Raw genomic sequence first — 27,006 nt, 5'->3', positions numbered from 1 at the left:
CGAGTATGAAGCGAGGGCCAGCCAACGAGAGCGTACAGGTCGCAATGGTGGGTAGTATATGGGGCTTTGGTGACAAAACGGATTGCACTGTGATAGACTGCATCCAATTTGTTGAGTAGGGTATTGGAGGCTATTTTGTAAATTACATCGCCGAAGTCGAGGAGTGGTAGGATGGTCAGTTTTACAAGGGTATGTTTGGCAGCATGAGTGAAGGCCTTTGTTGCTGGTTCAGTCTGCTTTCCAACAGACACTGGGAGATGAATTCACCTTTCAGCAGGACAATAAAGGAAAGCACAAGGCCAAATCTACGCTGGAGTTGTGAAAAGTTGAATTCGGGCTGTAACACATCAACATGTGAAATAAGTCAAGGGATATGAATACTTTCTGAAGGCACTGTAACTATTTTGACAGTAGGCTTATATTGGTCTACCCAGATGCTGTAAAACGCATTTTCAAGTGTTGTTTATAAAGTTAATTCAAAACAGATATCGAGGTACAGTATTTGAGTTCATAGAATTTATAAAAAATAAAATTGCAAAACATAAAATCTTCCATCTGGGTGAAGTTTCTCACCTGTTATTTTTTACATTCCTTCACATAGTCTTCCAAGGAATTTAACCCATGACAGTATTTAATTGTGAGGAATGATTTCCATTAATTCTATCTAAATACTACAGATTATTTTAGATAAAGGTAAAACACATACACAGTGGGATTTTACTCCAATGTTAAAAGTAGGCGTCAGCTGACTCGGAAAAATTGAGCATTTTGGCAGCAGATAATTCGAGAGATCACACACTGTTGGAGAATGGGGCCGTTAATACGAGCCAACTGCGCACTGTTATGTGTAGAAAACATGACATCACACATCAAGAGGTGGAACTTTGACAAAACGCATGCTGGAGGCATCCAGAGAAACATGAGAACTTTTCGGTTAGTTTAAGCTTTCTTCCTGTTTGACTTCCACATTTATGAAAACTGGGAAAGCATACCGACTTTTGATTAGATTAGGGAACAAGAGTATATATATATCCCCCTGTCTGCATAGGGTATGTGTTTTTTTTAAATGTATTACAATACGATGACATATAGGCCCAGCCTATGTATATTTTGGTTATTATAATGTATTATATTCATCATGAAGATGTCGCTATTGTACTAAAATAGTCAATACGGGATTAAATGGGTATTGTTTCTGATTATCAAATTATAAAACAACACACTTTTCATAATATGAATCATGCATTTATCAAAGGCCTAATAACCATGCTACATTTGTTGATGTTTTTTAAGGGTATATTAGTTATAATCTATTTCATACCAATTATGGACGAGATAGGCCAGAACATGAATTATTACAAATAAAGATAATAGGTCTATTGTTGCTTTTGTCATTGATATTTGATTGTTTTGACATGATTCTGTTCTGAGGTCCTGGGCTGCTGTAATATCACTACGGAGTGTAACATAAGACTGTTCCCTCCTGTTTATTAGCTGGCCAATCAGAGCCCGATACTGCCTCCCTCTTCACTAGACTACTATTTAGCATCTGAAACTGGGATAAAGTTTTCCCCAAAAAATTGGGGAAAAACTTCCTGCGAGAGAAGGACTACCTCAAGCGTAGGTTTGAAAGTATCCTACTCCCAAAACGTTTAGAACATAATAGTCGTAGAGTAAGACATTCTTTAAAACCACTTTCTGTCGGTGTCTGCATATTCTGATATATTTTGTAACCACAGCTTCAAAAGTGGAGACCGTTTTTTCTTTGCTATCCTTGCATTTCTTTAAACGAGAAATGGAAGAGGGCTCAAGTTCTCCCGTCTCCCCAATGGATAGCCTACTGACCAGTGAGGATGAGTTGGACAGGCAACAGAAAAGATTTGGAAGGAAGAGGAGACACAGTAAAAAGTCGAGCGAGGACAGCTGTCCGGGTAACGTGAAACGGGGCAAAAAACCGAGTCCGAGCAGCAGCACTCAGTCCTACGAGGAGTTGCAGAACCAGCGGTGCCTGGCCAACGTCAGGGAGAGGCAAAGGACACAGTCGCTCAACGAAGCCTTCTCGTCTTTACGCAAAATCATCCCCACGCTACCCTCGGATAAACTGAGCAAGATCCAGACACTAAAACTGGCCTCCAGATACATAGACTTCCTCTATCAGGTGCTGCAAAGCGACGAGATGGACAACAAGATGTCGAGCTGCAGCTATGTTGCGCACGAGAGACTCAGTTACGCTTTCTCCGTGTGGCGGATGGAGGGCGCGTGGTCAATGTCTGCATCTCATTAGCATCCAAAGCCCTTCACTCAATGCCAAAGCGGTAGGTGGTACATTCAGCGTTACCTCTCATGCGAAAATACGAAACAAAACATTTTGCTAGTCCGAAATGATTAGTGGTATTAGTAGGCTATTATGCATAATAGCCGTGAAAACAAGAGTAGGTTGTCTTAGGGCGAACATAAGAACCTGACATAGTTTGTAGGTTGTTAATGATCCTGATAAAATATGTTGTGGCTTGAGCTAAAAGTCAGCGTCAGGTCAACTATTGCACAAATGATCTGAAAGCGAAACTATTTCCCCTTTACTATAGTGCATTATGAATGAAATAAGTGTAGTTTATCCAATTACCCAGTGAATGTTCATGATAGTCATCTGGGTAGCCTTATACAAATAACATTCTTTAACATCCATGCCATGGCATCTGCATCTTGCAAACATTTCACCAGCACGCGCGCAGAAGCGCATGTGGATGACCTGAGCACGAGCCAGGTTAATACACAGTTAGACAAGTTCTCCATCAGCATTGCCTGACAACACCACTGCTATTTTAGAAGAAGAAAATAGGCCTTCTGAAATGTTAGTGAGGGTCGTTGAACGCTTCATTTACAATGAGAATACGGCTGCTGTTTGATTATAGACATGGGAACTTGGTGTTCTGAATGTAGCCAAAATAATGTTTTTTGGAACATGTTTTACTTGCCAAACACTGGGGTAGCAACCAAAGACGACTTTAAAAAATGCCTAACTGACACTGGGTGAGTGAAATGGTTGAAACGTCAGGTTTTTTTCTTGCTGTGAGTGCGTGACAGCTCGAAAACACGTTCAACTCTGCAGTGAAATGTCAGTCTTGCATTTAATCCTTGTCCGTTCTAAACGACTTTTTAAGATGCGAGGCCTCTGAGGCCTATGGCAGATAGAGGGGTAGGCCGCATCAAAACGCAGCAGCCTTGAACAGCCTACCACGGGCAATTCACATTCACAATGGAGCGCTTTCCTGTATGGGGACCGCAGGAATAGCAACGCTCGACTTGGGCCGGAGAGTTCAAAACCAGCAGTTTTATTAAAGATGCGAGCGCATTGAGCGTAGTGGGTATACTGGCGGCAAGTCAAAAATGGCTACGGTCATTTAAGAGTTTCTAGTCCCCTTATCATTGCACAGCGTTACCCAACCGTTGTGCGTCTTTGAGCTGTGAAGCAAGCCATTAAAACTAATTTATGCATGCCACAAAACCATCTGATAGTGCATTTGTTTTCTTGTCTTGTGCCATTGGTTTAGGCCTAATTTAATTGTAGTAGCCTAGTCTAATTCTAATGTACAGAGAGCCTTGCAATTTGCATAGGCCAAAATGTTAAAACAAATGTAGGCTGCTGTAAAAAAAAAAATGGGGGGAAATTCTTAATATGCCTACATCTTTTTAACAGATTAGCTATACGACTATTTAACAGATTAGCTATAGGCCAAAATAGTATTTATGCTCTGAATAGTAGCCCACCCATTTTAAGTAGGTTACTGATGTCTTGGAACAGGAGTTAAACATTTTATTCCGTCAAAGAAACATTTCCAGTTAAATAAAGCCTGATTTTGGTTTGTTTAGTTTCCATGGACTGGTACCAGGAAGTTTACAGACCGCCCACTCGTATAAGACAGATCTTCTGTAAAGAGGACAAATAAACTACACTATGGTGATTTAAAGGTGGCCTTTCTCGAACTTAACCGGACGTCTTTTCCGTATCCAATTCTGCTGTCAATGCTGTTTTGGGTTTCATTCGTCTGTGTGGAATGGCAAAGAAAAGCAAGTGAGAAAGCTCGTCTTAAAATGAATTTGTAATCGTTAAACGACATTTATAAAATAAACTTCGACAATGTATGCGGCAGAAATCACGAGGCCTATATTAGTCTACTCGAATTGATACTAGTGACACGTGCATTGTGCTATTTGATAATGTAATCAGCATAGCTGGTTTTTCTTAAACTAAATCAAACAAATCCAAATGTATTTAACCCCAAAATATCTGAATATCAAATTGTAGTCTACTAATATTTACTAAACGAATTCAAGAAACAAAACGGCCATCTAAAATCTAATAGGCCTACAAACATAATTGCTGCATTTTAAGCTTTGCCTCGTAAATTACAGAAAGAAAATGCAATAGCCTACTATGAATTTGGAAATGTGCATTTACATAGGCCACATTATGAATATTACCGCATAAATATTTCAATATTTACTCATCCATATAAATGAAAACATCCTAAAACAGACAGGTGCTCATATCCCCTGAAGTCTGTTTGGCCTGCTCATATATTTTCCAGTGATGCAATTACATAGGCCACTGTGGTTTATGCATCACATTTAAAATGAAATCCCTTTCCGTTGTTGACATATGGTTTCACTCAGGTCCAAATCATTGTTTAATTAAGGACTTCCCATGCCAGTGATCGTGTGCCACCCTTCAGGCCAATAGGCAACGCACTGTGTCATGGCTAGCCTATAAAATCTCTTTCAGGAATTAAGTGCAATAAAGCTATGCATGCAGTGTATTAATAATATTGCTATTGCTTGATAACGTATATGCATTGTAATCTGTAATATTGGTAATTGCCGCTAACATTTTGATGTTTTCATTCTTCCCCCGATAGACTGTTTACTTCTACAAAGTATGAAGACACCAAAGGATCTATTGAAGAACCCACGAACCTCAGAAACGTGGTCAATAGGCATAATGTGGTGCACAACTCTCCTGGAGTGCTTTGAGTGCAATTACCTAACACTTGGAAGAGTGTGAGAAGGAGTGAAGATAACCCGAAAAGTTGCATACTCAGACAGTGTTGTAAGACGCTTCTCGTGTCTACTGCTGGCGCATTATAATGTTGTTTTAATGTCGGAATGGTGATGGGAGTAGGAAAAACCATCTTTTATCTTTTTGGGGAAATTATATTTCGTTCTGTTTGTAAAATCTCAAAATAGAAGTATATATAAATGTTTCGTATTGTACATAGGCCTACCTGTATGTATATTCAGCTTGTAAAGGGACCAATGCAATTTAGAATACGTTCTTGAAGTACGCTGCATGGATTTATCCAGATTTGACTTATAAGCAAGTCTTTCAACTCTGTCCAATGTACATTTAAAAAAAAACTTATTTATTAAAACACATATTTTTGAACAATGTAGTTGAGCCTTTTGATTTATGTTTCCATAGAATACCATAGCATACCCATTTCAGACAGAATATGTGGTATATTATACAACCTGTAAAAAATATATATAAGGCATATATATAAGGCAATGTTTATATGACTCCCTTTCAAACAGCCCCTTATTTACCACTTTCTTGTATGGTATATCCCTTTTATACATATCAGTGGGTAATAGGCAAATTGGTAGGGGAGGTGGGTGTTGTTTATCCATGGAGGCTGTTTCATTTCAAATCAGGGAGGTATTAAACAATGGAAGTGTTAATGAATTTACCTGCAACAAAGTGTAGAATCGTTCACACAGACCTGATACCTGGTATTTCGGTTACAGGTTCTGTGAAAATGCAGGAATCAATTAGGTGTTTTTGTATCCGTACCCATTTCAGATATACAAAAAACAGGTATTTAAACGCAGGCATGGGTAAAATAGTGGGATTTCGGTCTGCATGGAAAGGTTTTAATAATATAGGCTACATCCCCTCTATTTCGATGTAAATAATTCCAGTTTGGCACGCAGCAAAGGAATAATCTAAGATTAAATAAACTGATGAAAAAACATAGGCCTACCTTTTTTTCTCTTGATATTTTTCCATTTTGTTTGAGCTTTAATTTAGAAAATAATTTCATAATTCATTTGTTATTCGCTGGCAGTGTTTAAGTAAGCGTCTCTTCCACGTTTTCTCCAGATAATCTCACAGACTAGGCAAAAAACAAACACCCCTTTCAGTGCTTATTGTAAGATTTTATTTAGGTTTTCTTTCCCCGCTCTTGTTGTGGAAAGAAATCACCAGCTAAAAGCCGTCATAAAACCGCAGGGCTTCATTAACAGTGGGGGAAATTCGAGCCATTTTCAAACCAAAGGCATATAAAAGGCTTATCCGCCTTAATAACAACGAAATAATTTAAATAGCGATGCCGTGAGGGGAATTCTTTAATGAGCAAAGGACCCCGAACAACCGCAGAAATAACGACAATAACTATGGCGCAGCTTTTAACTACCGGGGCTAGTTAACTTTTCGTTTCAATCTAACAACCACACCATCAAAGCATAACATTTTTGCATTACATTTTTCCAGACTTGGTGAAGATATACATCTCAAAAAAGTGAAAGGACCTTATTGTCAAATATGAACACAATGCGCACACATTGGGGTCACTCATTGTTGAGGGTGTTGGAATTCACTCCATTTTGAGAAACCTTTGTTACAATGTGGCTGCTGTTAATGTGTTGACTATTTTTGGCTTGCTTGCCTTTTGTGAGTATGTAGGCCTATGGTCATTTTGAGAAAGGTGACTTCCAAAAACGTTCCATTTCACTGCAAGCGTCTTCAGCAAATATCATGAAAAATAATTGGAAAATAGAAAACTCACCTATTGTGGTTAAGGATGTTTAGGCATGTGTAAGACAAATTCCTATTTTGAAGCCTAGAAGCCGGACTGTAAGCTACTGGCAGAAACATGCTCCAAAAACCTGGATAAACTTGATTAAGATGAGTGTTCAAATCCTTGTGGAGGAAATCTGGCAGCGTGTTTGAAGTGGAAGCACCTGCGATGGACTGCAATATATATCATCCAGTTGTGATGCTCTTGGAGGCTGCAGTAGGCTAGCCTATAGTCTACTCAAATAGGAAGCTGTGGCGTGAAGTCACACAGGCCTAGGCTATTCCCCATACTCGCACCTGCACAATATCCAATAGCCCTAGGCCTATATTCATTGCATGCACCTGTTCTGATTCATTAAAGCACCAGTAAGAAACAAGCTTTTTACTATTTTTAACATGTATTTTATAAAAATGTATATTTATCCATTTGTAAATTAACAATAGCACAGATGTTTAGCCTTCTTCTAAATCATGTTTTCTATCTTACCGAAAAGGGGTGCAACTTTCACTGGGGACAGGAGGGACATGACCCCACATTCTGAAATTGTATTTTTAGTTTTTTCATTGCTCTGTGATACAAAACTAGCTATATGTCAGGCAGCATATGGAAATGTTTTGTAGCCTTTGTTTTGTCCCATTTCAACAGAAGTACGTTTGATGATGTACCATTGAACCATTAGCTAGCAAAGCTAGCCAACAGTTGGCTAAAGTTAGCTAGTGCACTAACTTTAGCTATTCTTTTTGCCTCAATCCCACTAGACCTAAATCAAACGATGAAACCAGCGACCAAACAATTGAAGATCGATATTCGGACGTTTTATTTTAGCTCAATGTGAGTTTTCATTAGTCAGTAAAGCAATGCAACATTATTGATCTGTCAGTTTCCCTAGCCAATTCCCTACTTTTCACACTGACATGGTATAAACAGCTCAACAGGCTTCACTGTCATGGGGCACAGTCAGTACACAACAATATGCTCATCATGTCTTAGCAGGATCAGATGGTGACAGGTGTCCCCCCAGGGTCAGACAGCCAGGGAAGACAAGTCTCCAGAGCTCAGGTGAACTTTTAAGTGTATTATAACAATCAGTGAATGGACACAAAGTTCCATCTTGAGTTGGGTAGGCTACAGTCTGGGGTCTGGGAATAATTGTAATTTCAATTGTTGAGCCATTGATTCTATTCATGGTTAATATAATGTAATGTACACCAATGTAATTCTTTGTCATGCCTTATCTGAGCAGGATCAGATGGTGACAGGGGCCTTATCAGTGTCAGGCAGCCAGGGAAGACCAGTCTGTGATGGAGCTTAGGTGAATTCTTGCAGCAACAACACTATTTTCTCTGTGCAACAAACAGTGGACAAGCAAGAAAGCTTCAACAATTTAAACTATTTTAAGGCAGTCTGACAAGTCGAAAGTTCATTTCCAAACTGTCTTTTCCTGATGACACAAAACATGTAAAACTAAAATTTGAGGAAGACATGGGAGACGCTATTGATGATGACGAATGGATACAGATGCAGTTTAAGACCATCCATAGATAGTTCTGTATGCCAGTGAAATGGAATATCATCCACACAGAAATGTAATGTCTCTGCTGGAGGAGAAAAACACAAAAGGGGACATATTGGTATATGGTATACAAGGCTTGTGTCTTGTGAAGGCTGGCTGAATTCTACCAAAGAGTATGTTCTTCTATTTTAGGATGTCTACAGATTGTCCCTTCAACCTTTTTTGTTTGCTTGGAAATGTTGATACTGGAGACTGTTATCAGAGGAAACGGTGTAACCTAGCATTTACAGTGGCTAAGAAATGCATTGCCATTAATTTGAAGGTTGGTTATCCTCCCACAATGGGTGGAAGAAATGTCAAGTTATGTATCACTAGATTTGATTTAATACAAGAATAAGGCTATACTGTGCAACTTTCATAAGGTCTGAATGCTTTATATGGAATGCAGTACGACAAAAAATGAGTCTGTATTGAAAACAAGCCCATGTCAGGGGAGATAACTATTTAGGCAATCCCTAGCTGCTGGGCTGCTCAGTCCTGGCCCTGTGTTTCTGAAATACGCTGGTTATCACTCTGGCCTTGGCCTAACACCTGAAACCAATAGTGAATGTTTCACTAAGATCCAAAAGATGAGTGGGGTGTGTTGGGTTGGGCTGCTGCAGGGCCATGGACCACTAGGGGCAGGACGGGCTGAGCCAGCTATGTTGTGTGCAAGTAAAAAGAGCTCTACAGTACTATTAAGCCTATGATATTAATTATATGGAGGATGTACTGTTTCTGTGTGTTAATGTGTAGGTGTATGTGTGTTTTTATAACACTTTTGTTTTCCAAACCATTCCTTGAGAAATAAAAATAAAGATGGGAAGGAAGTTGAGAGAGTTGAGTTATTGACTAGACTGTTGGGGGTTGGGCGTGCAGGCGGCTCAGTCTGGGTCGGCGGTCTGGCTGAAATTTGATATAAAGGATGTCTTAATAAAGACAATCAAAAGTCTTTGTACTTTATTTGCAAGAGTTGTTCCATTTTTAGGCTATTGGTTAAAGGTGCAACACAATATTGATGATTGAATTATCATTGACCCAGTTCAGTCTTATTAATCACTTAAACATATTTAATAATGATCTCCTACCTAGCTTTATGACTGGGCATTTTTGCTTACTTTATGTAGTTATAAATATAATGGCCATGGGTCATATTAGATTGAGTAGAAATGCAGGAAATTAGCTTTAGATGCCACCCAAAATGGGAGTACCCCCAGAACCCCACCAAGTTATACCCCCCCACTTCTAAAACTAAAGTTGCACCCCTGCTTACCAATGATGAAGGCTACATTTCAGCAATGGATGGGCGAATAGATTTGCAATCTCTATGACGAATTTCAATCTACTTGTTTCAGGGTCACTCTCAGATATAAAGTGGCAATGAAATTATACATTTAATATGGTAGCAAGTGACATTGATTAAACTCTAGAACAAGTCAGGCATGGGAGTTTATGGAATGGAAGAGTTTATAGATGGATAACCTATATCCAAGTAGCCTCTATGCACTTTATATCTTGCAAGTGTGGAACTAATCTTGGCATAGGCCTACGTGTAGGAAGGCTATAACTGGGCCTATTAGTTTGTCACAAAATTATTTTTCAACATTACATTAGATTAAATTCAATTAAAAAAATTGAGATCATTTATTCAATTATTATGGCTATTTCCTTGCACTAAAAAGTTGAACTAATCAAATTCAGGAAAGTTAGGCATTGATGTAAATGAGAGCAATAGGACAAGGCAGTCTTGTTGGTAGGCCATGCATTGTAGTTGTGGGTGTAATGGAAGACGTCCAGGTGGCGATATGAGTAGGCCTATGAGGACCATTTTCGACCTAGTTCGGCCATCGGCAGTGACAACGGGCTCATTGTCCCACGCTCGCACAGTATGGTAAATCGTAAGTGTTTCCCATAAAATCTGTGGGGTTGATGCTGTATGACTTAAAGGTCCAATGCAGCCGTTTTTATCTCAATATCAAATCATTTCTAGGTAACATTTAAGTACCTCACTGTGATTATTTTCAGTTAAAATTATCAACAAGTAACAACAATTTCTTAAGAGCAATTTCTCGAGCAAGAATTTTGCTAGGACTGTCTGGGAGTGGTCTGAGGGGGGAGGGGGAAACTGAAAATGAACTGCTATTATTGGCAGAGGTTTGGAACTCTCTTTCTTAAATGGGGGGGGGGGTGGGGGGGGGGGGCGGTTCTACTAAACTAAAATATGAAATTGTTTAAAGATGTTCATACCAAGAATTATTTAGCTATTTGATTTAGAATTTTAGGACCCCTTTAGGGATAAAAATATATATATAAACAAATGATTTTATCAGATATTGAATTTGCCCATAGAAACACATTGAATAATAGATTCATACATTGAAAAAAAACAAAAGGAAGTTGTTTTAAAGTGTCTGTCCTGTATCTGAGAGATTTTTTTAACCTATATTTAACCAAAACATTTTTGCACAAAACACTTCCATACACTCTCTTGGCCTTCTCTCAACCAGCTTCATGAGGTAGTCACCTGGAAATAATTTCAATTAACAGGTGAGCCTTGTTAAAAAGTTAATTTGTGGAATTTCTTTCCTTCTTAATGCATTTGAGCCAATCAGTTGTGTTGTGACAAGGTATGGGAGGTATACAGAAGATAGGCATATTTGGTAAAAGACCATGTCCATATTATGGCAAGAACAGCTCAAATAAGCAAAGAGAAATGACAGTCCATCATTACTTTAAGACATGAAGGACAGTCAATGCGGAAAATTTCAAGAACTTTGAAAGTTTCTTCAAGTGCAGTCGCAAAAACCGTCAAGCAGCATGATGAAACTGGCTCTCATGAGGACCGCCACAGGAAAGGAAGTCCCAGATTTACCTCTGCTGCAGAGGATACGTTCATTAGAGTTACCAGCCTCAGAAATTGCAGCCCAAATAAATGCTTCACAGAGTTCAAGTAACAGACACATCTCAACATCATCTGTTCAGAGGAGACTATGTGAATCAGGCCTTCATGGTCGAATTGCTACAAAGAAACCACTACTAAAGGACACCAATAATAAGAAGAGACTTGTTTGGGCCAAGAAACACAAGCAAGGGACATCAGACCGGTGGAAATCTGTCCTCTGGTCTGATGAGTCCAAATTTGAGATTTTTGGTTCCTTCCTCCGTATTTGTATTCCCACCGTGAAGCATGGAGAAGGAGGTGTGATGGTGTGGGGGTGCTTTGCTGGTGACACTGCCAGTGATTTATTTAGAATTCAAGGGACACCAAACTATTATGGCTACCACTTAGTGGGACTATCATTTGTTTTTCAACAGGACGATGACTCAACACACCTCCAGGTTGTGTAAGGGCTACTTGACCAAGGAGAGTGATGGAGTGCTGCATCAGATGACCTGGCCTCCACAATCACCCAACCTCAACCCAATTGAGATGGTTTGGGATTAGTTGGACCGCAGAGGGAAGGAAAAGCAGCAAACAAGTGCTCAGCATATGTGGGAAGTCCTTCAGGACTGTTGGAAAAGCATTCCAGGTGAAGCTGGTTGAGAGAATGCCAAGAGTGTGCAAAGCTTTCATCAAGGCAAAGGGTGGCTACTTTGAAGAATATCAACTATAAAATATATTTAGATTGTTTAATACTTTTTTGCTTACTACATGATTCCATATGTGCTTTTTCATAGTTTTGATGTTTTCACTATTATTCTACAATGTTGAAAATAAAGAAAAATCCTTGAATGAGTAGGTGTGTCCAAACCTTTGACTAGTACTGTAAGTGTCTAGCCCAAGCTGTTCTGACGCTCCAGACAGAAGTTGGCAGATCGGCAGAACCGACTTCAGACGAGTCCCATGACACTTGTGGGGGACATAGAGCAACACGGAGAACACCATCATGTTCGTGAGATTCTCATCTTTCCATAGAGTCATTTTAGTTTCTATGCCAAACCGTTTGGACGCTACAGGCGTTTTCGTGAGAAGCAGGGAGCTGTGCTCGCATTAGTCTCCCACTTCTATTTTCTATTAGTTTACAATTCTAAACTTGGCAAAAAGGGAATGGGAACAATATCAAAGAAGGAACATGGCATTCTCTCGCCCTCGTTTCACAGGCCTGCTCCTGCCCATATCAGATACGTAGGTGTTGACCGACTAGCTCACTAAACAACACAGTGCTGGGCGTGGCCCAGCGAGTGGTGCTTTCCAACCCACTGGTTCTGGATGGAGGTGAGCTCTTTTCTCCACGATGGCTTGCATAGCTGTCCATTTGTGCTCCGTTTTAATAGGCACACTATTCGTTACAACACCCCTCTCATTATTTCTATCTCTCTCACACACACCGTTTTCTAATGAAGCAGTGCAAAGACACGTGCTCTCTGTTCACAGCAGTTTATTCCTGGGCGGAGTGTGAGTTTTAAGTTTGGGGAAGCTTACAATGTATCTTACTGCCGTTTCTACCGATCTGCGTGTCGGTTATGATTTTTGTATTTTCATCTTCATTTCAATAATAACGTTTAGTTTCTCAAAATCATAGTCGTAGTCAAGTGGAACCATTATCATTCACAATGGATTTAAATGAAAAAACGGACTTACTTTTTTTTTTACTGTTGACTTACTGTGTGAGGTGAAGAAAAAAAATACTGAGAAGATCTTATTAGTGGTGGTGAGACATCAGACTCCCCCAAATGGGCACTTTCCTACATTTGTAAGCAGCAGGCCAGTTAGACGACTTATATGCGTGCTCAGGCGCACGTTCTGTCAACATTAAGAGGACGGAGAAACCAGACACACCCTCAGTGCTCACATGGAGTGCTCCAAACAAAATACAATGACATTTTTTACAAAACTCATAAATGATGGTATGAAATAAATAATGAATGTGTTAGAATTGCAGGGAGACAGCTCAGCACATTCTGGAGAGAGACACGTCTATATCTTCGCCACACACCCCTCCCCTGCTTCTTGTCTCAACGTTTCAAATTATACTCAAGACACATTATCTTCACACATTTTAGATGCATTAATTTTCACTGACAGCCTCATCTCAGTAATCAGCTAGGCTTATTGCAACGTATGCTGCCCAAATTGCGGGCTTCCCAACTAGGCCTACACATTTGTGATTTGAAACAATCCACAGCTTTAAAAGAAGCGAATCATCCTCTGTGGTTAAGTCATTCTATGTCTTTTATTTATCTTTGTATAGACATGAGTAAATTATATAATTTTGGCAAATTTATTTCAATTGACTTCAGGCTATAATGACTACTGTTACCAAATCTTGTCCTATGCTTAGGCTACTCATTACATTAGGACTTTTATTTCATTTTTAAGCCAATGCAATCAGCACCCAATACTCTAAACATCGTCCCATGGTTATGCAACTAGGGCTCTAAAGTGCAACAAAGTATTTTGTTGTGTGACCAGGAGTTTTATTTTGGGAGCACTGTGTGCATAGGATTTTTTGTTGTTGCAGCGTTGCAAAATAAATTTAGAAATGTATATTATTAAATTATTGCACGCACACTGCTCGTGCACGCCAAAGAGCGTCTGCGTTTCCAAGCTCGAAAATAGAACTCAGCTCTATTTGTGATGTGGATCGTGCTGCAAGTTCTGCCTCTCCCATCTCCTCTTTGGTTTATAGAAGCAGGTACCCACGTGCCAGCTCCTCATTGGTTATACCCACGTGGGTGACTGAAAGACGAACGAGGTCGGTGGCGGTAATGAAAGTTGCCAATCGCAATATAAAGTCCAGAGAAGAAAAAGCCTAGGAGAGGAGATGACTAGAAACGATTCGGTTTTATTTGTGGATTAATTGTCGGAGTAGAGGACCTTGTGCATTTCAGGTAAAATAACAACTCCATGTTTATATCCCAGGACAAATTAGCTAGAAATAGAAAGCTAGCTAAATAGGACAAATTAGCTAGCTAGTGGAAATTAGCTAGGTAAATTGCCATAAATGTTTAATGCTTTTTGACCTGTCCCCAAATGAATGTAGTTGGTTCAGCGTTTGTTTTGATATTTTAACTTGCGTGTCGTGATTGCGTTTTGTGTGGGGGGGACAAAATAAATGTATGCACGATGGCGCACGACGACGCAGCCGGTTTGGGTTCCATGTTAGGAATGTGTACCTGATGCCACCCATCATCTCTGATTCTCCACTGGGGCAATATCAAGTGTGCCTATACACTATTTAGTGTGGTCTCAATCAAATGATCCATAGCCTACAGGCTACGAAGAGCATGCTCGGAGAAGCATAGAGCAAAGTTATATTTCTATGATAGCTGCTGGGATGATGTAACTACAACTAGGCTGCATTACACACTGCGAGGGATATTCCAACCCTGAGCCCCGACCTGCTCTGCTCTTGCTGATCAAAAACATTTAGTGTGCTACCTTAACCAATGGATGTGCTGTGTAGGCCTACGGTGGCAGTTCAGGAGAAGTCAAAGGCATCTTCCGCATTTTTGTTTTTAGATTAGGCCTAGTCCAGAAAATGCATTATCTTGCGAGCGGACGAGCCTATAGTCTATGTTCTGTTCAGTTTCAGAAGGAGAGCGCGAAGATGAGGAGGACCGGAGATCAACTTTGATAGCTTGCTACTACTATAATGGATTTTATTAAATGAAGAATGTTTCTTGACCATGATGCAGGCCCATTTATCAGTTATTGACCTCACAATAAGCCAGATTCTAGTAATTTACATTGTGGTGCTGAGACTTGAATCAGCAGCCCTGGCACAATCAATAGGAAATGGACAGCTCATGGTGCTGAAAGGATGCAAATTTGAGTAGGCATAATTCATTTCAATGACTTTAAGAGGGCTTTGTGGTAGAGCCTATTTCTTCCTATTTAAGAAATAAGAGGTAGATCTACCTGTTTGACAAACAAAATCAGGCTATAGGCTGCCATATCCATAGATTTTGTCTGTCAATTCCTCCACCCACCATGCACTCTTTAAATAGCCTAAAATTGAGGGGTAGGAGAGAGTATGCCATAGGTCTACTTTCATGAAAGGAAATGGTAAATAGCACAGGCCTGCCTACCCCTTGTTAGCTTAAGATTTTGAAGAAAATAAAACGGATCTGATTAAATAAAGTGATCTATAACAGCGCTTTGGTCCGCAATTCTTTATGCTAGAAACAAGCTGTGAAATACCTGGGAAAGGCGTGACTCCGATGCATATGGGGAGATCATTGCTTCTTTTGTTTGACAGTCAGAAGCTGAGCTACATACAACCTTCTCTATTCAAGGATAAATAAATTACTTTGCCCGGGAGTAATCTAGTTCGGTCACTATCAATTGATTAAGCTATTCACTTTCTGTACAATAGGTGTTCCAACCCAGACAGCTTTTAGGGAAGCACTTTTGACCTTCGGTCATTGGGTTTAGCCATAGATGAGTAGCCAGCAGTTCAAGTTTAACGTTTTCTGCTTCGGTAGGCCTACTCTGTCTGGGGTGGAAAGGTAGGCCTACCTCTTTAAAGTGCTCAGATTCCTAATGACATCTCAGATGTATTTATTTGCAAACAGAGACAGTTTCTCTACAAACAATACACACTGATTTGGCATTGGAAAAATATGATAAGATGAACACATAGGCCTCTCTCGTCCATCCATACTTAGCGTTTTACTATAAAGGAGATCTTTCCACCCATACTCTTGTCCACGGTGGTCTGTGAAACCACAACCTTCAGGTCAAAATGTATACTTTACCATGTAATGCTTACAGGAAGAAGAACAACAATCTTCTCTGTCCAAGAAGACGAGAAGAGCTTTCATGTAAGGTAAAACATATTTTTCTGAAAGGAGGGCCATCCATTTTCATTTCAGAGAGGTCCAATTTCCTCCATGTAACCCTTATTATAAATAACGTTCACTCCCTAACGATAAGGTTTCGCTGTACCGTTGTTTCCGAGTACCCTAGAGAGCAAAGCAAGTGCAGATTCGTTAAGTGTCATGGTTGCACCCTCACTACAGCGAAAACAGCTAGCTAGCTTCTAGTCCAACCAGGCGCAACATCTTCATCCTCCTATTGCGGACCGCTGGCACCGCATTTTACATTCATAAACCATGTCGGGGGGCAGAAAGAAAGGAAAAGGGATAGCTTCTGCGGGAGATCAATGACCCTAGCAATGAATGACACGTCATCATCACAAAACTGCCCTGTCCAACTTTTCAATGTGATGAATCTCAATAGGGAACGTGCTTTCACAGTTTACAGAAACCCAATGTTCCACAAATGACTTTGTAATTTCACCGAGAGGTATTCCTATCAACATTTTAGCTTTTATAATACACACATGTTTTTACAGCATTGCTAATTTGTTTCTCGGGCACAACAGTAAGTAGTTAGAATTCATAGAGGCCCAATATAGGCTGTATCACAATCAATTAAATTGGGAGCACCAGTGCTATGGTGTCGACCTCACATGCTGTGGAAGAAGTCAAGAGGACCGTAGAGTGTGCGAGAGTCAGAATGCAAATGACCATACACTATTATTATTATTGGAGGAGATTGGGAAACCATTTGGCTCAACCAAAGGCCTGACTTTGTCAAATTGGCTTCAGCTTTGACAAACAAAACAAGTGGCGTGTAAAGTTATGCTCTGGCGACGGTGTTGAGGATTGCTATTAGAATTGTCATTATTAGTAAAAGTATTTAGTTGTAGTCCTTTTGTGTGTGTGCATTTCATTAATACGTGAGTGGAAAGTACAGCACTTGGTGCACCTGCTACAAGGTTGGGCCTACAGTCCACTGACTAGCCCTACCAGGTACCATTCGACATGTGGGCACCCACACAGCCTAGAAGTCGACTGTTTATTATTTCTACTTAAGTAGATCCTGATTAGTGTGACTAATATCAACACCATTTGAAATCACTACATCATTGGCGTTTTTCGACCTCTTAATTCGATGCCGTGCTGAGCAGGTGCCAAATATTCCTGCCAGCCACAATGTTTACCAGAGCCTTCCAGGAATCAGTCCCGCCACACACTCCAGACTCCAGCCCACCTCATGGAATTCCAGAATTCCAGGGACGCTGCTCAAAAAACAGAACGCAATGCCCGGCCCCACCAAACCTTCTCTCCAAGCTCCCGGACAAAAGTGAATAGGCAGAGTTTCTGTCCTCCACCCTCCCTTCTCCTCTTCCTTATCCCTGTCTCCTCTCCTCCCCCTCCGTCTTTAATCAGGATCTGTAATACTTTGATCCCCTACAAAGAGGGCCCTCATCATCCGACCAGGGAGAGTGTGTGTGTGGGGGGGGGGGGGGGGGGGGGCTGGCGGGCCAAGATCCAGCCCAGGAACGTCTCCTCGTGTATGGGGAGCGGTGGTTTGGCAACCCCCTCGGAAATCTACTCTGGAGTCCCGGAGAGCTAGAGGACCGGATGACGTGGCGGAGGCACATACATGACCTGGATGAAGCCAGCGAATGATATGCGTTGTGGCCATGTTTATAGTCTAGTGTGCACTCTGCATTGCAGATGGCCCTTAGCATGAGGAGCTTCTATCCTTCATTTTGATATTAGCACTTTACCATGTGATAACGGTGTCATGAGAATGTTATTACATGACCTAAAATGAGTAATAACATTGGCAGCTGAGTTGAGGTGATACCATCATGTCTTGTCTGTGTGATCTGTTACGATAGTGTTGTGTATCATGACAGGTGATTGTCTCTACCATGGTGGTATGTTGTGACAACTGTTATGTCATTAAGGCGATGCATCAGTGCTTTGACAGTAGTGCTCATGTAGAAGGCAGGCTTACAAAGTATGTGTGAGGTCAGTGTCACCTCACCCGTTGTAAGACAGATCAAAAAGCCAGTTTCCAGTGTGTGAATGCACATGCTTATAGGACTTTTCACTCTAATGATCCGAACTGAGCTGGTTACGCATCCACCATTGTTGCTGGAACTGTGCAGAAAAGGACCATGTGAGAATTAGTTGTCTGAGTTTTGATTTGGTCGGCACGATAGTGTGAAAGGCTCTGTGTGTGTGTGTGTGTGTGTGTGTGTGTGTGTGTGTGTGTGTGTGTGTGTGTGTGTGTGTGTGTGTGTGTGTGTGTGTGTGTGTGTGTGTGTGTGTGTGTGTGTGTGTGTGTGTGTGTGTGTGTGTGTGTATCCCAGTGTTTTAGCCAGGTGGGGCTTGCTTACGTTGTACATAAACAGCCCAACAGAAAAGAGTCTTCAGCAGCTAAATCCCTCTCTTATCCTGTCAGTTGGCAGAGCAGCGGATAAGTGATGAGGTACTGGAAACTGGGCTTTGGGCACAGAGGAGTCCGTAGAGATGGCTGGATGAGATGACCAGGTAGGGAGCTCCAAACACTGGATCACTAACCATCCTCCATCTTCCCCCCATTCCTCTCTCTTTCTTGCACCATACTCTGCAGTGGAGGAGCCGATATAGCACTACAGGTGTGTTTATGTATGTGTCTGTTTGTGCGTGTGCACACGTGTGACATGTGTGTCCCATCCCATTCTGTCCCTGTCTCCCCAAAGCCATGTCTCCCCTTCATCCTTTGGAGTGCCAAACCTCCCCCTCTTCACCCCTCCCTCTCCCTTCCCCTCACTCCACCACAGGGAGATTTCCGCTGACTCTCCGAGCGGAGAAATTAAACTGGACAACAAAATGGGTTAAGAACACTAAAGTGGTTGTAAAGATGGCTGTAAAAAGGCAGTGGTGGAGGAATGCCAGGACAAGCCAGGCAGCCATGGGGGAAATAACCCACCGAACTGAAGTGACCTTCCAATTCAAGGCCCCTGCCTGGTAGCTTGGTGTGTGTGTGTGTCGGTCTTTGAAGTGGTTTTAATAGTGTGGTTTCTTTTAGACACCTGGTCCATCTGGTTACTCTCACACAATTTAATAAAAAAATTAGAGAAAGTTAAGAGAAAAACATAAAATGGTGGCGAACATATCCCATCCCCTGAATTCCACCCAGAGTGAGCACTAAAAGTGTTGGGACAGTGACAATTTGTTTGTTGTTTTTGCTCTGATACAATGACTCAGAGGTTGAAGTGCAGACTGTCAGCTTTAATTAGAGGGTATTTTCATCCATATTGGGTGAATCGTTTAGAAATTACAGCACTTTTTGTACATAGTAACCCCCCATTTTAGGGGAGAATGTCTTGTCATTTTGACACAATACATTATACATTATTAACCATTCATTTCTATTGGGCACAAAATTATCTGAAACACATCCAAAACAAACAGCAAATACATCCAACAAGATTAGGAAGGTGTTCCTAATGTTTTGTATACTCAGTGTACAGTACATACTCCACCTTTGGTGTTGTGCCTCACTGCAGTCTCTGTCAATGGTCAGAGCTGGACTTGTCTGTCCAGCCCATGTGATTTGAAACAGATTAAACAGAAGACGCTGATCCCGGTCACCTATATGGCCGAAACGTGATCTGGTCCCGGGCCCAGCCCCAAACTGTGACAGGTTCCTCAGGTTCCTCTCCATTAGCACAGGGGCCAACCCTGGGGTCAGCACAGTTCAGGCTACCACAGGAGCCCACGCAATCAGTCACTATTACCTTTTCTCCTGCCTCTCTCTCTGTTTAAACCAACTCCCTCTCTCCTTACATGCTTTCACCAGTTACGTCCATCACAGTGACTACTCATCTCGTACAGTGTTTGTTCTCCGATTCAGGATCACACTACTAAATGGTTAAGGAAGAATGCAGTCTAAATCATTAATGTGTGTGTCCTCCCCTGGTGGTAACTGGTTAAAATAATGAAATAAGCAACTAAAAGTATTCTACTAGAGATTATGTCAAACAGGGATATATACGTATTGATATAATATCATCCAAAAATAATAGAACGATATGTAACTGTATTGATTCCTGTATCGATTTCAACTAGGAACATTTTTGAGGTGCAGCTGGCCCATGGAATAATTACCGACCTGGGTTATCAGTTATCATTAAAAATGGTAAATATTTGCCTGCACTTTTTGGCAAAATATGTAGAATAGCAGGAAATTAGCTGTAAAACTGCAAATGTTTCTCTCTGCCACTGTCATGCCCTGATCTGTTTCACCTGTCCTTGTGCTTGTTTCCACCCCCCTCCAGGTGTTTCCCATCTTCCCTATTATCCCCTGTGTATTTATACCTGTGTTCTCTGTCTGTTTGTTGCCAGTTAGTCTTGTTTGTTCAAGCTAACCAGCGTTTACCTATCAGCTCCTATTGTTTTCTTTTCTCGTCCTCCTGGTTTTTGACCTTTGCCTGTCCTGACCATGTACCCGCCCACCTGACCTCTCTGCCTGACCCTGAGTCCACCTGCCATCCTGTACCTTTTCCTTACCCTGGATTTTCAACCCCTGCCTGCCTTGACTTGTCTTTGCCTGCCCCTGTTGCCACAATTAACATTGTTACTTTGAGAGTGCATCTGGGTCTCACCTTGATTCCTGAGAATACGAACTGGCCATGACTGACCCAGCAGACTTGGACCAGCTCCGCTACGCCATCTCCTCCCAAGGAGACACCATTGGTAGGCACGAGGAGTTTCTTCGCGGTATGATGGAGGGGTTCCAGTCCAAGGCCGAAGGTCACAACCAAGCATTGGACATTTTGCGGGAGCAAGTCCTTGGGTTGCCTTTTAGGCAGCCAACCACGACAGTAACAGCCAACCCTCTGTAACTCGGCTGGTAGCAGTGCCATCACCCCGGTTTCCCGGGAACCCCATTTACCTACCCCGGAGCGCTATGATAGAGATTCCAGAACCTGCCAGGCCTTTTTCTCCCAGTGCTCCCTCGTTTTCAAGATGCAGCCTTCTTTGTTCCCCTCAGACAGCTCGAAGATAGTGTATATTATTACGCTGATGTCCGGGAGGGCACTCGCCTGGGACATGGCGGTGTGGGAGCAACAATCTACCGTCTGCCTCAGTCTGGAGGTATTCGTGGCGGAGGTGAGAAAGGTGTTCAAGGCTCCAGTGTCCGGGAAAGAGGCTGCCCAGAAGTTACTCCAGCTTTGGCAGGACACCCTCAGTGTGGCAGACTATACGGTGGAGTTCCGCATGCTAGCAGTGGAGGGGTATCTGGAACCCGGAAGCACTGTTCGACACATTCCTGCATGGATTATCGGAGGAGGTAAAGGATGAGCTGGCAGCCTGAGAACTACTGATGGATCTCGACTCACTCATCGCTTTAACAATCCGGATCGATGGTCGGCTACGGGAACGTAGGAGGGAGAAGAGGTTTGATTGCGGTCCCAATTGCTCACTCAGGGATCCCACCTTGCAGCTGAAACTCTGGACGTCCCCGAAAGGATCCGTGCTTACCCGAGTCCCTCCAAGAGCCCCCGGAGACTGCCAATTCACCTCTTCCCGAGCCGATGCAGCTCGGCAGGGCTAGGCTGTCTCCAGGCGAACGCGTACGCTGACTTGAGACCTAGAGTTGTTTTTTATTGCGGTATTGCTGGTCATTTTGTGTCTACTTGTCCCTTCAAGAGAGCTAGCTCATTCATTGGAGTGAGTACACTGGTGGGTCTGAAAGATAATTGCTCTTCTCCCCTTACTCGCCCCCTCTCCATGCCACCCTGCTGTGGGGCGATCAGTCCAAGTCTCTCCAGGGACTCATCGACTCGGGGGCTGATGTGAGTCTCATGGACGTTACCCTGGTGTCCGAGCTGGACCCCCACTCAACCCCTCTCCATTCCCATGGTTGTTAGAGCACTGGACTGGCGCTCTATAGGCCGGGTCACCCACCAGACCACCCCCGTCAGCCTATGAGTGTCGGGGAACCACAGCGAGGCTATCCAATTGCTACTGGTTGAGTCTTCGCAGGTTCCCGTGGTATTGGGATTATTATGGCTCCAGCGACATAATCCCTCCATTGACTGGGCTACTGGTGCCATCGTGGGCTGGAGCCCATCCGGTCACACTCATTGCCTGAAGTCAGCTCTGCCTGCCCCGGGACGTCTTCCTGGGGGCTTGGTAATGGCCACAGACCTCTCTGCCAGCTCCGCAGATTACCAGGACCTACCGGGAGGGGTTCAGTAAGGCCTGGGCCACTTCACTTCTGCAGCACAGACCGGTATCCAAGAGGGTCAAGTCTGAGGCACTGGCAAGTCGCTATAGGGCCATGGCCACACCCCCGGATGCTGAGACCTGTCCCCCCCGCTCCAAGATCATTAGCCCATCTGCTGTTCATCCTCTGTTGCCCTGTACCTTCTGTATTTTCCCTACCTTTTCTGTGTCTTGAGTCAAAACCATGTCTGACTGCCCCTTGTCTTCTGTTTCTAGGCCCATCCCTCCCCCCGTGTCATTGATGGCCAGCCACCGTACACGTTGAGACGCTTCTTGAGAGTTCAACCACGGAGTACCTGGTTGACTGGGAGGGTTATTGCCCGGAGGAGAGGTGCTGGGTTCCCACTAAAGACATTGTGTACCCGGCCCTCATCACCGACTTTCACTGCCGGCACCCCAGTCAACCAGGTATCCGCCCAGGTGGAACGCCAGGTGGCGTCCCTAGAGGGGGGATACTGTCACGCCCTGATCTGTTTCACATGTGCTTGTCTCCACCCCCCTCCAGGTGTTTCCCATCTTCCCTATTATCCCCTGTGTATTTATACCTGTGTTCTCTGTCTGTTTGTTGCCGGTTCGTCTTGTTCGTTCAAGCTAACCAGCGTTTTCCTGTCAGCTCCTATCGTTTCCCAGCCTCTCTTTTCTCGTCCTCCTGGTTTTTGACTTTTGCCTGTTGACCATGTACCTGCCCGTCTGACCTCTCTGCCTGACTGCCGCCCTGTACCTTTTCTCCACCTCTGGATTACTGAACTCTGCCTGTCCCTGACCCTGAGTCCGCCTGCCATCCTGTACCTTTGCCTTACCCTGGATTTTAGACCCCTGCCTGCCTTGACCTGTCTTTGCCTGCCCCTGTTAACATTGTTACTTCGACAGTCTGCATATGCGTCTTATCTTGATTCATGATAGCCCCATAGCAAAATTAGTAGAATTGCATGAAATTAGTTAGAAAATTGCTAAATCTTCACTCCGCCCCATAGCGACGTGTAGAATTGCAGAAAAGGTGCTTTAAAACTGCAACATTTTCTCTACGCCTCATGGCAAAATGTGCAGAATTGTAGGAAATAAACTTTTCAACTTAATGTTCCGCTTTGCTGTCACGAGGGGGGCCGCTAAAATGTTTTGCTCGTAGACCTATGAGTCACTGTGGCCCCTCATGATGAGCTCCGTTTTTTTGTGGCCCCCACTCCCATCAAAGTTGTTCCCTCAAGATGTAAAGATATGTTATAATTCTTATATCATCATTCCAAGCGAGAATGAAACCATTGATATTCCGATCTTCAGTCCTTTCACAGTTCTGCACATAAAGTAAATCTACTAGATCTTGTATTTCCTACGATGCACTGACATCGTTCTTATTAGGAAAGATGAATAGCACCCTTTTGAGATTACATCTAGTGCAATAAAAATAGAGAAGAAGAAACACACCCAATGCTCCTTTTTGATTAATTAAATAATAGCCAGTTTATCTTGGCCTGAGCTTGCATTGTGTCATCATACCCTTAAAGGTACAATCTGCAATAACAATGTAGAATCTGCAATATGTGCAGAAGCTCAATGGTCAACTGGGAAAAACCTGCGAATGAATAGTTTGAATAGTTTGGAGTCAACTTTCAAAGGTTTGTCATTATAATAACAAAAGTCGGATGGCTTTAACATAGTAAATGTTACCTTTAAAAGCAATGGGAGACACTTCCTTACAGATCATCATTATAGCTATTGTTAAAGCAAACAATAACTTTGTCTAGTTTGGGAGGTGTGTGTGGTGTGGGGGTGTTGGATGTGTGTGTGTGTGTGTAACAGAATGCATGTGGTAATATTTTCCTTTTCCAAGGTTACTTCAGACTGCGGGAATTGCAGCATCAATGATGTGAGCCATTTTAAAATAACAATTTTAAAATTACAACTACTCTGAGGGGGTAAAAAATCCTCTCCTCCTTTCTTTCGCTCTCACCATTTTTTTGGGGGACTCATCGAGGATGAAGGTGGTGTTTCCTGTATAATTTGGGCTAACACAACAGGCATAAATTGAGGTAGGCTTGGCTCCTCAATGTGTGCCTTTAGAAGGTGTGTGTGGAGAGTTAATATGAAAAATAAGGCTTTAGAGCTGTGGGCTACTTCTGAAGTCTCTCGAACAGGAAGATTGAGGGAAAACAAGTGAAACCTTTTTTTTTGTGACATTTTATGACTGGCATATAATGGCATTATTGAATATGCATTTTTTACATGCATACATAGTGGAGAGAGGTTAAAACAATGGAATTTGGGTGAAACCTTCGAGTTTAATAATTTAGGGAGTGCAACCATGTTTGCTTCTCTTGCTGTGTGTTTAGTCTAGTGGTAAATGCCAACACCGGTAGAAATCACTTTTTTTCGAGCTGAAAGACAATGGCCAGATCTTACCCATGATGTTGCACCACGATTTAAGTAAATAAGTCATAGTTTTTGTAAAAGTATGATATATTTGGGTTTGAAGTGAAAAATACGAACAGTCCACTTCGTGCAATTCCTTGTGAATGTGGTGTCATTTCCTATGATATTACATTATTTTGTAACCTACTTTTAATTTCAGTGCTGAAAATGAAACTCACCAGAAAATGTGTACATTTTCACATATTTTGGAGCTAGTCTGTAAAAAAAAAATATATATATATATATATATGTATATATATATAAATATATATCTGACCATTTTATAAATGGTATAATTGTGTGAAACGATAGCATTTTTGCAAACCCGCTCCCCCCTTCACCCCCCAAGATGAATGGTTTTGACCACAAAAGTCTTGCTTTACTATGCGCTCCACTGCTTCGGTTGGTGTAACGTCAGCTAGAAACCACAAGTGACTATCCAGATATTGAAAAGGCACCTGCAAAAGAAAATTCAAGACACTTTATTTAATTTGTAGCATGCATTTCACATCCCCTGTGCAAACCATGAGCAGGGCTGACTTTGCTGTACCGCAGTCGAAGACTGTCAGCAGCCTACCTTTCAAATGTTGCACCGTGTCTATTACAATGTAAAAGAAACGCATATCAGCTATCTTTCAATAGCTTTCCATATTACCGGAGCTTCATCTTATTCTTTCTATTTCTATTTATAAAAATAGACGGTGAAGTCAAAGATAGGCCAGTGGTTTCCATTTGTGGGAAAATTATTCCTAAATCAATGCTTATAACAAATCCAACTCCAGAACCAGCTGGCTAATCTTTAATTTGCGCTGTTCTGTGAAGGGAGTAGTAGACAGCGTTGTACCAGATCTTCAGTTTCTTGGCAATTTCTCGCATGGAATAGCCTTAATTTCTCAGAACAAGAATAGACTGACGAGTTTCAGAAGACAGTTCTTTGTTTTGGTCATTTTGAGCCTGTAATCAAACCCACAAATGCTGATGCTCCAGATACTTAACTAATTTTAAGAAGGCCAGTTTTATTGCTTCTTTAATCAGGACAACAACTTTCAGCTGTGCAAACATAATTCAGCTGTGCAAACATAATTCCAAAAGGGGTTTCTATTAGCCTTTTTTCAATTAGCCTTTTAAAATGATAAGTTGGATTACAAACACAACGTGCCATTGGAACACAGGAGTGATGGTTGCTGATAATATCCACCTATGTAGATATTCCATTAAAAATCAGCCGTTTCCAGCTCCAATAATCATTTACAACATTAACAATGTCTACACTGTATTTCTGATACATTTTAAATGTTATTTTAATGGACAAAAAAATGGCTTTTCTTTAAAAAACAAGGACATTTCTAAGTGGCCCCAAACCTCACTTTGTCAGGAAATTACGTTGAATTAGTGGTGGCAACTCCCTCTGTGTGGGTCCTTTTAAACCGCCCCTGAGAGGAAGCATGAGGACACGCACAAAGACAGGTATGCGCTCGCAATCACACACACACACAAGCCGGTTTTCTGCTCACAGACTAAGAATCACTTTCAATGCAGAATCTCTGATATTGCCATTGTTCACTCATCCTAAAACAGGAAACAAGCATGGCTTCATCCGGTTATGGGAATGAACAACATGTCACATGACTTTTTCACATTTTAGTGACTTACAGTATTGGGTGCATACATTTTTGTACTCGTCCCACGCGGGAATCAAACCCACAACCCAAGCGCCATGCTCTACCAACTGATCTACACGGGACACCATCAATCCCTGTTCGATCCAAAAGTAGAAGAGCAATGTGTGTGTGAGAGAGTGCTGCAATAGTAGGTCCATCTTCCCACAGTCACTGTGACCTGGAGGCCCATCTCTTCTGTGCCTCTGGCCTGACGCACCATATAACTTATATAACAAATCCTTCCTCATTGTCCCATGGGGAGCAGTGTGTGTGTGCGCGTGTGTGCAGGACAAGTTACAAAAATGTCTCTATCGGGGCCCCGTCATAAATATGGGATCCTCATTGCCTGTAGGTCTCATGGTTAGGGTTTCCAATAAGTGGGATCTGTAATTTTCGGTGCTTGTCATCCTCCAGCTGTCCTCGTCCTTATCCATAGCCACCACGGCCACTCAGGCCTGCAATTAAAAAAAATACTGGAGGATGAGCTACGTTCAGGGACGAGGCCTTT

At 42.1% G+C, this 27,006-nt stretch overlaps 1 protein-coding gene across 1 annotated transcript; it reads left to right on the top strand.

Moving 5' to 3' along the window:
* Nucleotides 1-806: 806 nt before the first annotated feature.
* On the top strand, nucleotides 807-5,443 carry LOC110519998 (twist-related protein 2). Its single transcript, XM_021596939.3, has 2 exons — nucleotides 807-2,315; nucleotides 4,917-5,443. The coding sequence occupies exon 1, from the start codon at nucleotides 1,796-1,798 to the stop codon at nucleotides 2,282-2,284; it is 489 nt and encodes a 162-aa protein (XP_021452614.1). The 5' UTR covers nucleotides 807-1,795; the 3' UTR covers nucleotides 2,285-2,315; nucleotides 4,917-5,443.
* The last annotated feature ends 21,563 nt before the right edge of the window (nucleotides 5,444-27,006 follow it).

This window comes from Oncorhynchus mykiss, chromosome 3 (assembly GCF_057628025.1).
Source record: "Oncorhynchus mykiss isolate SJ-2025 chromosome 3, ASM5762802v1, whole genome shotgun sequence".
NCBI classification, from domain to species: Eukaryota; Metazoa; Chordata; class Actinopteri; order Salmoniformes; family Salmonidae; genus Oncorhynchus; species Oncorhynchus mykiss.
The sequence above is the reverse complement of the archived record's forward strand: the minus strand, read 5'-3'. Positions and strand labels throughout refer to the sequence as shown.

Excerpts from the sequence above, each read along its gene's own strand:
- LOC110519998 (XM_021596939.3), top strand. The coding sequence starts at position 1,796 with ATGGAAGAGGGCTCAAGTTCTCCCGTCTCCCCAATGGATAGCCTACTG.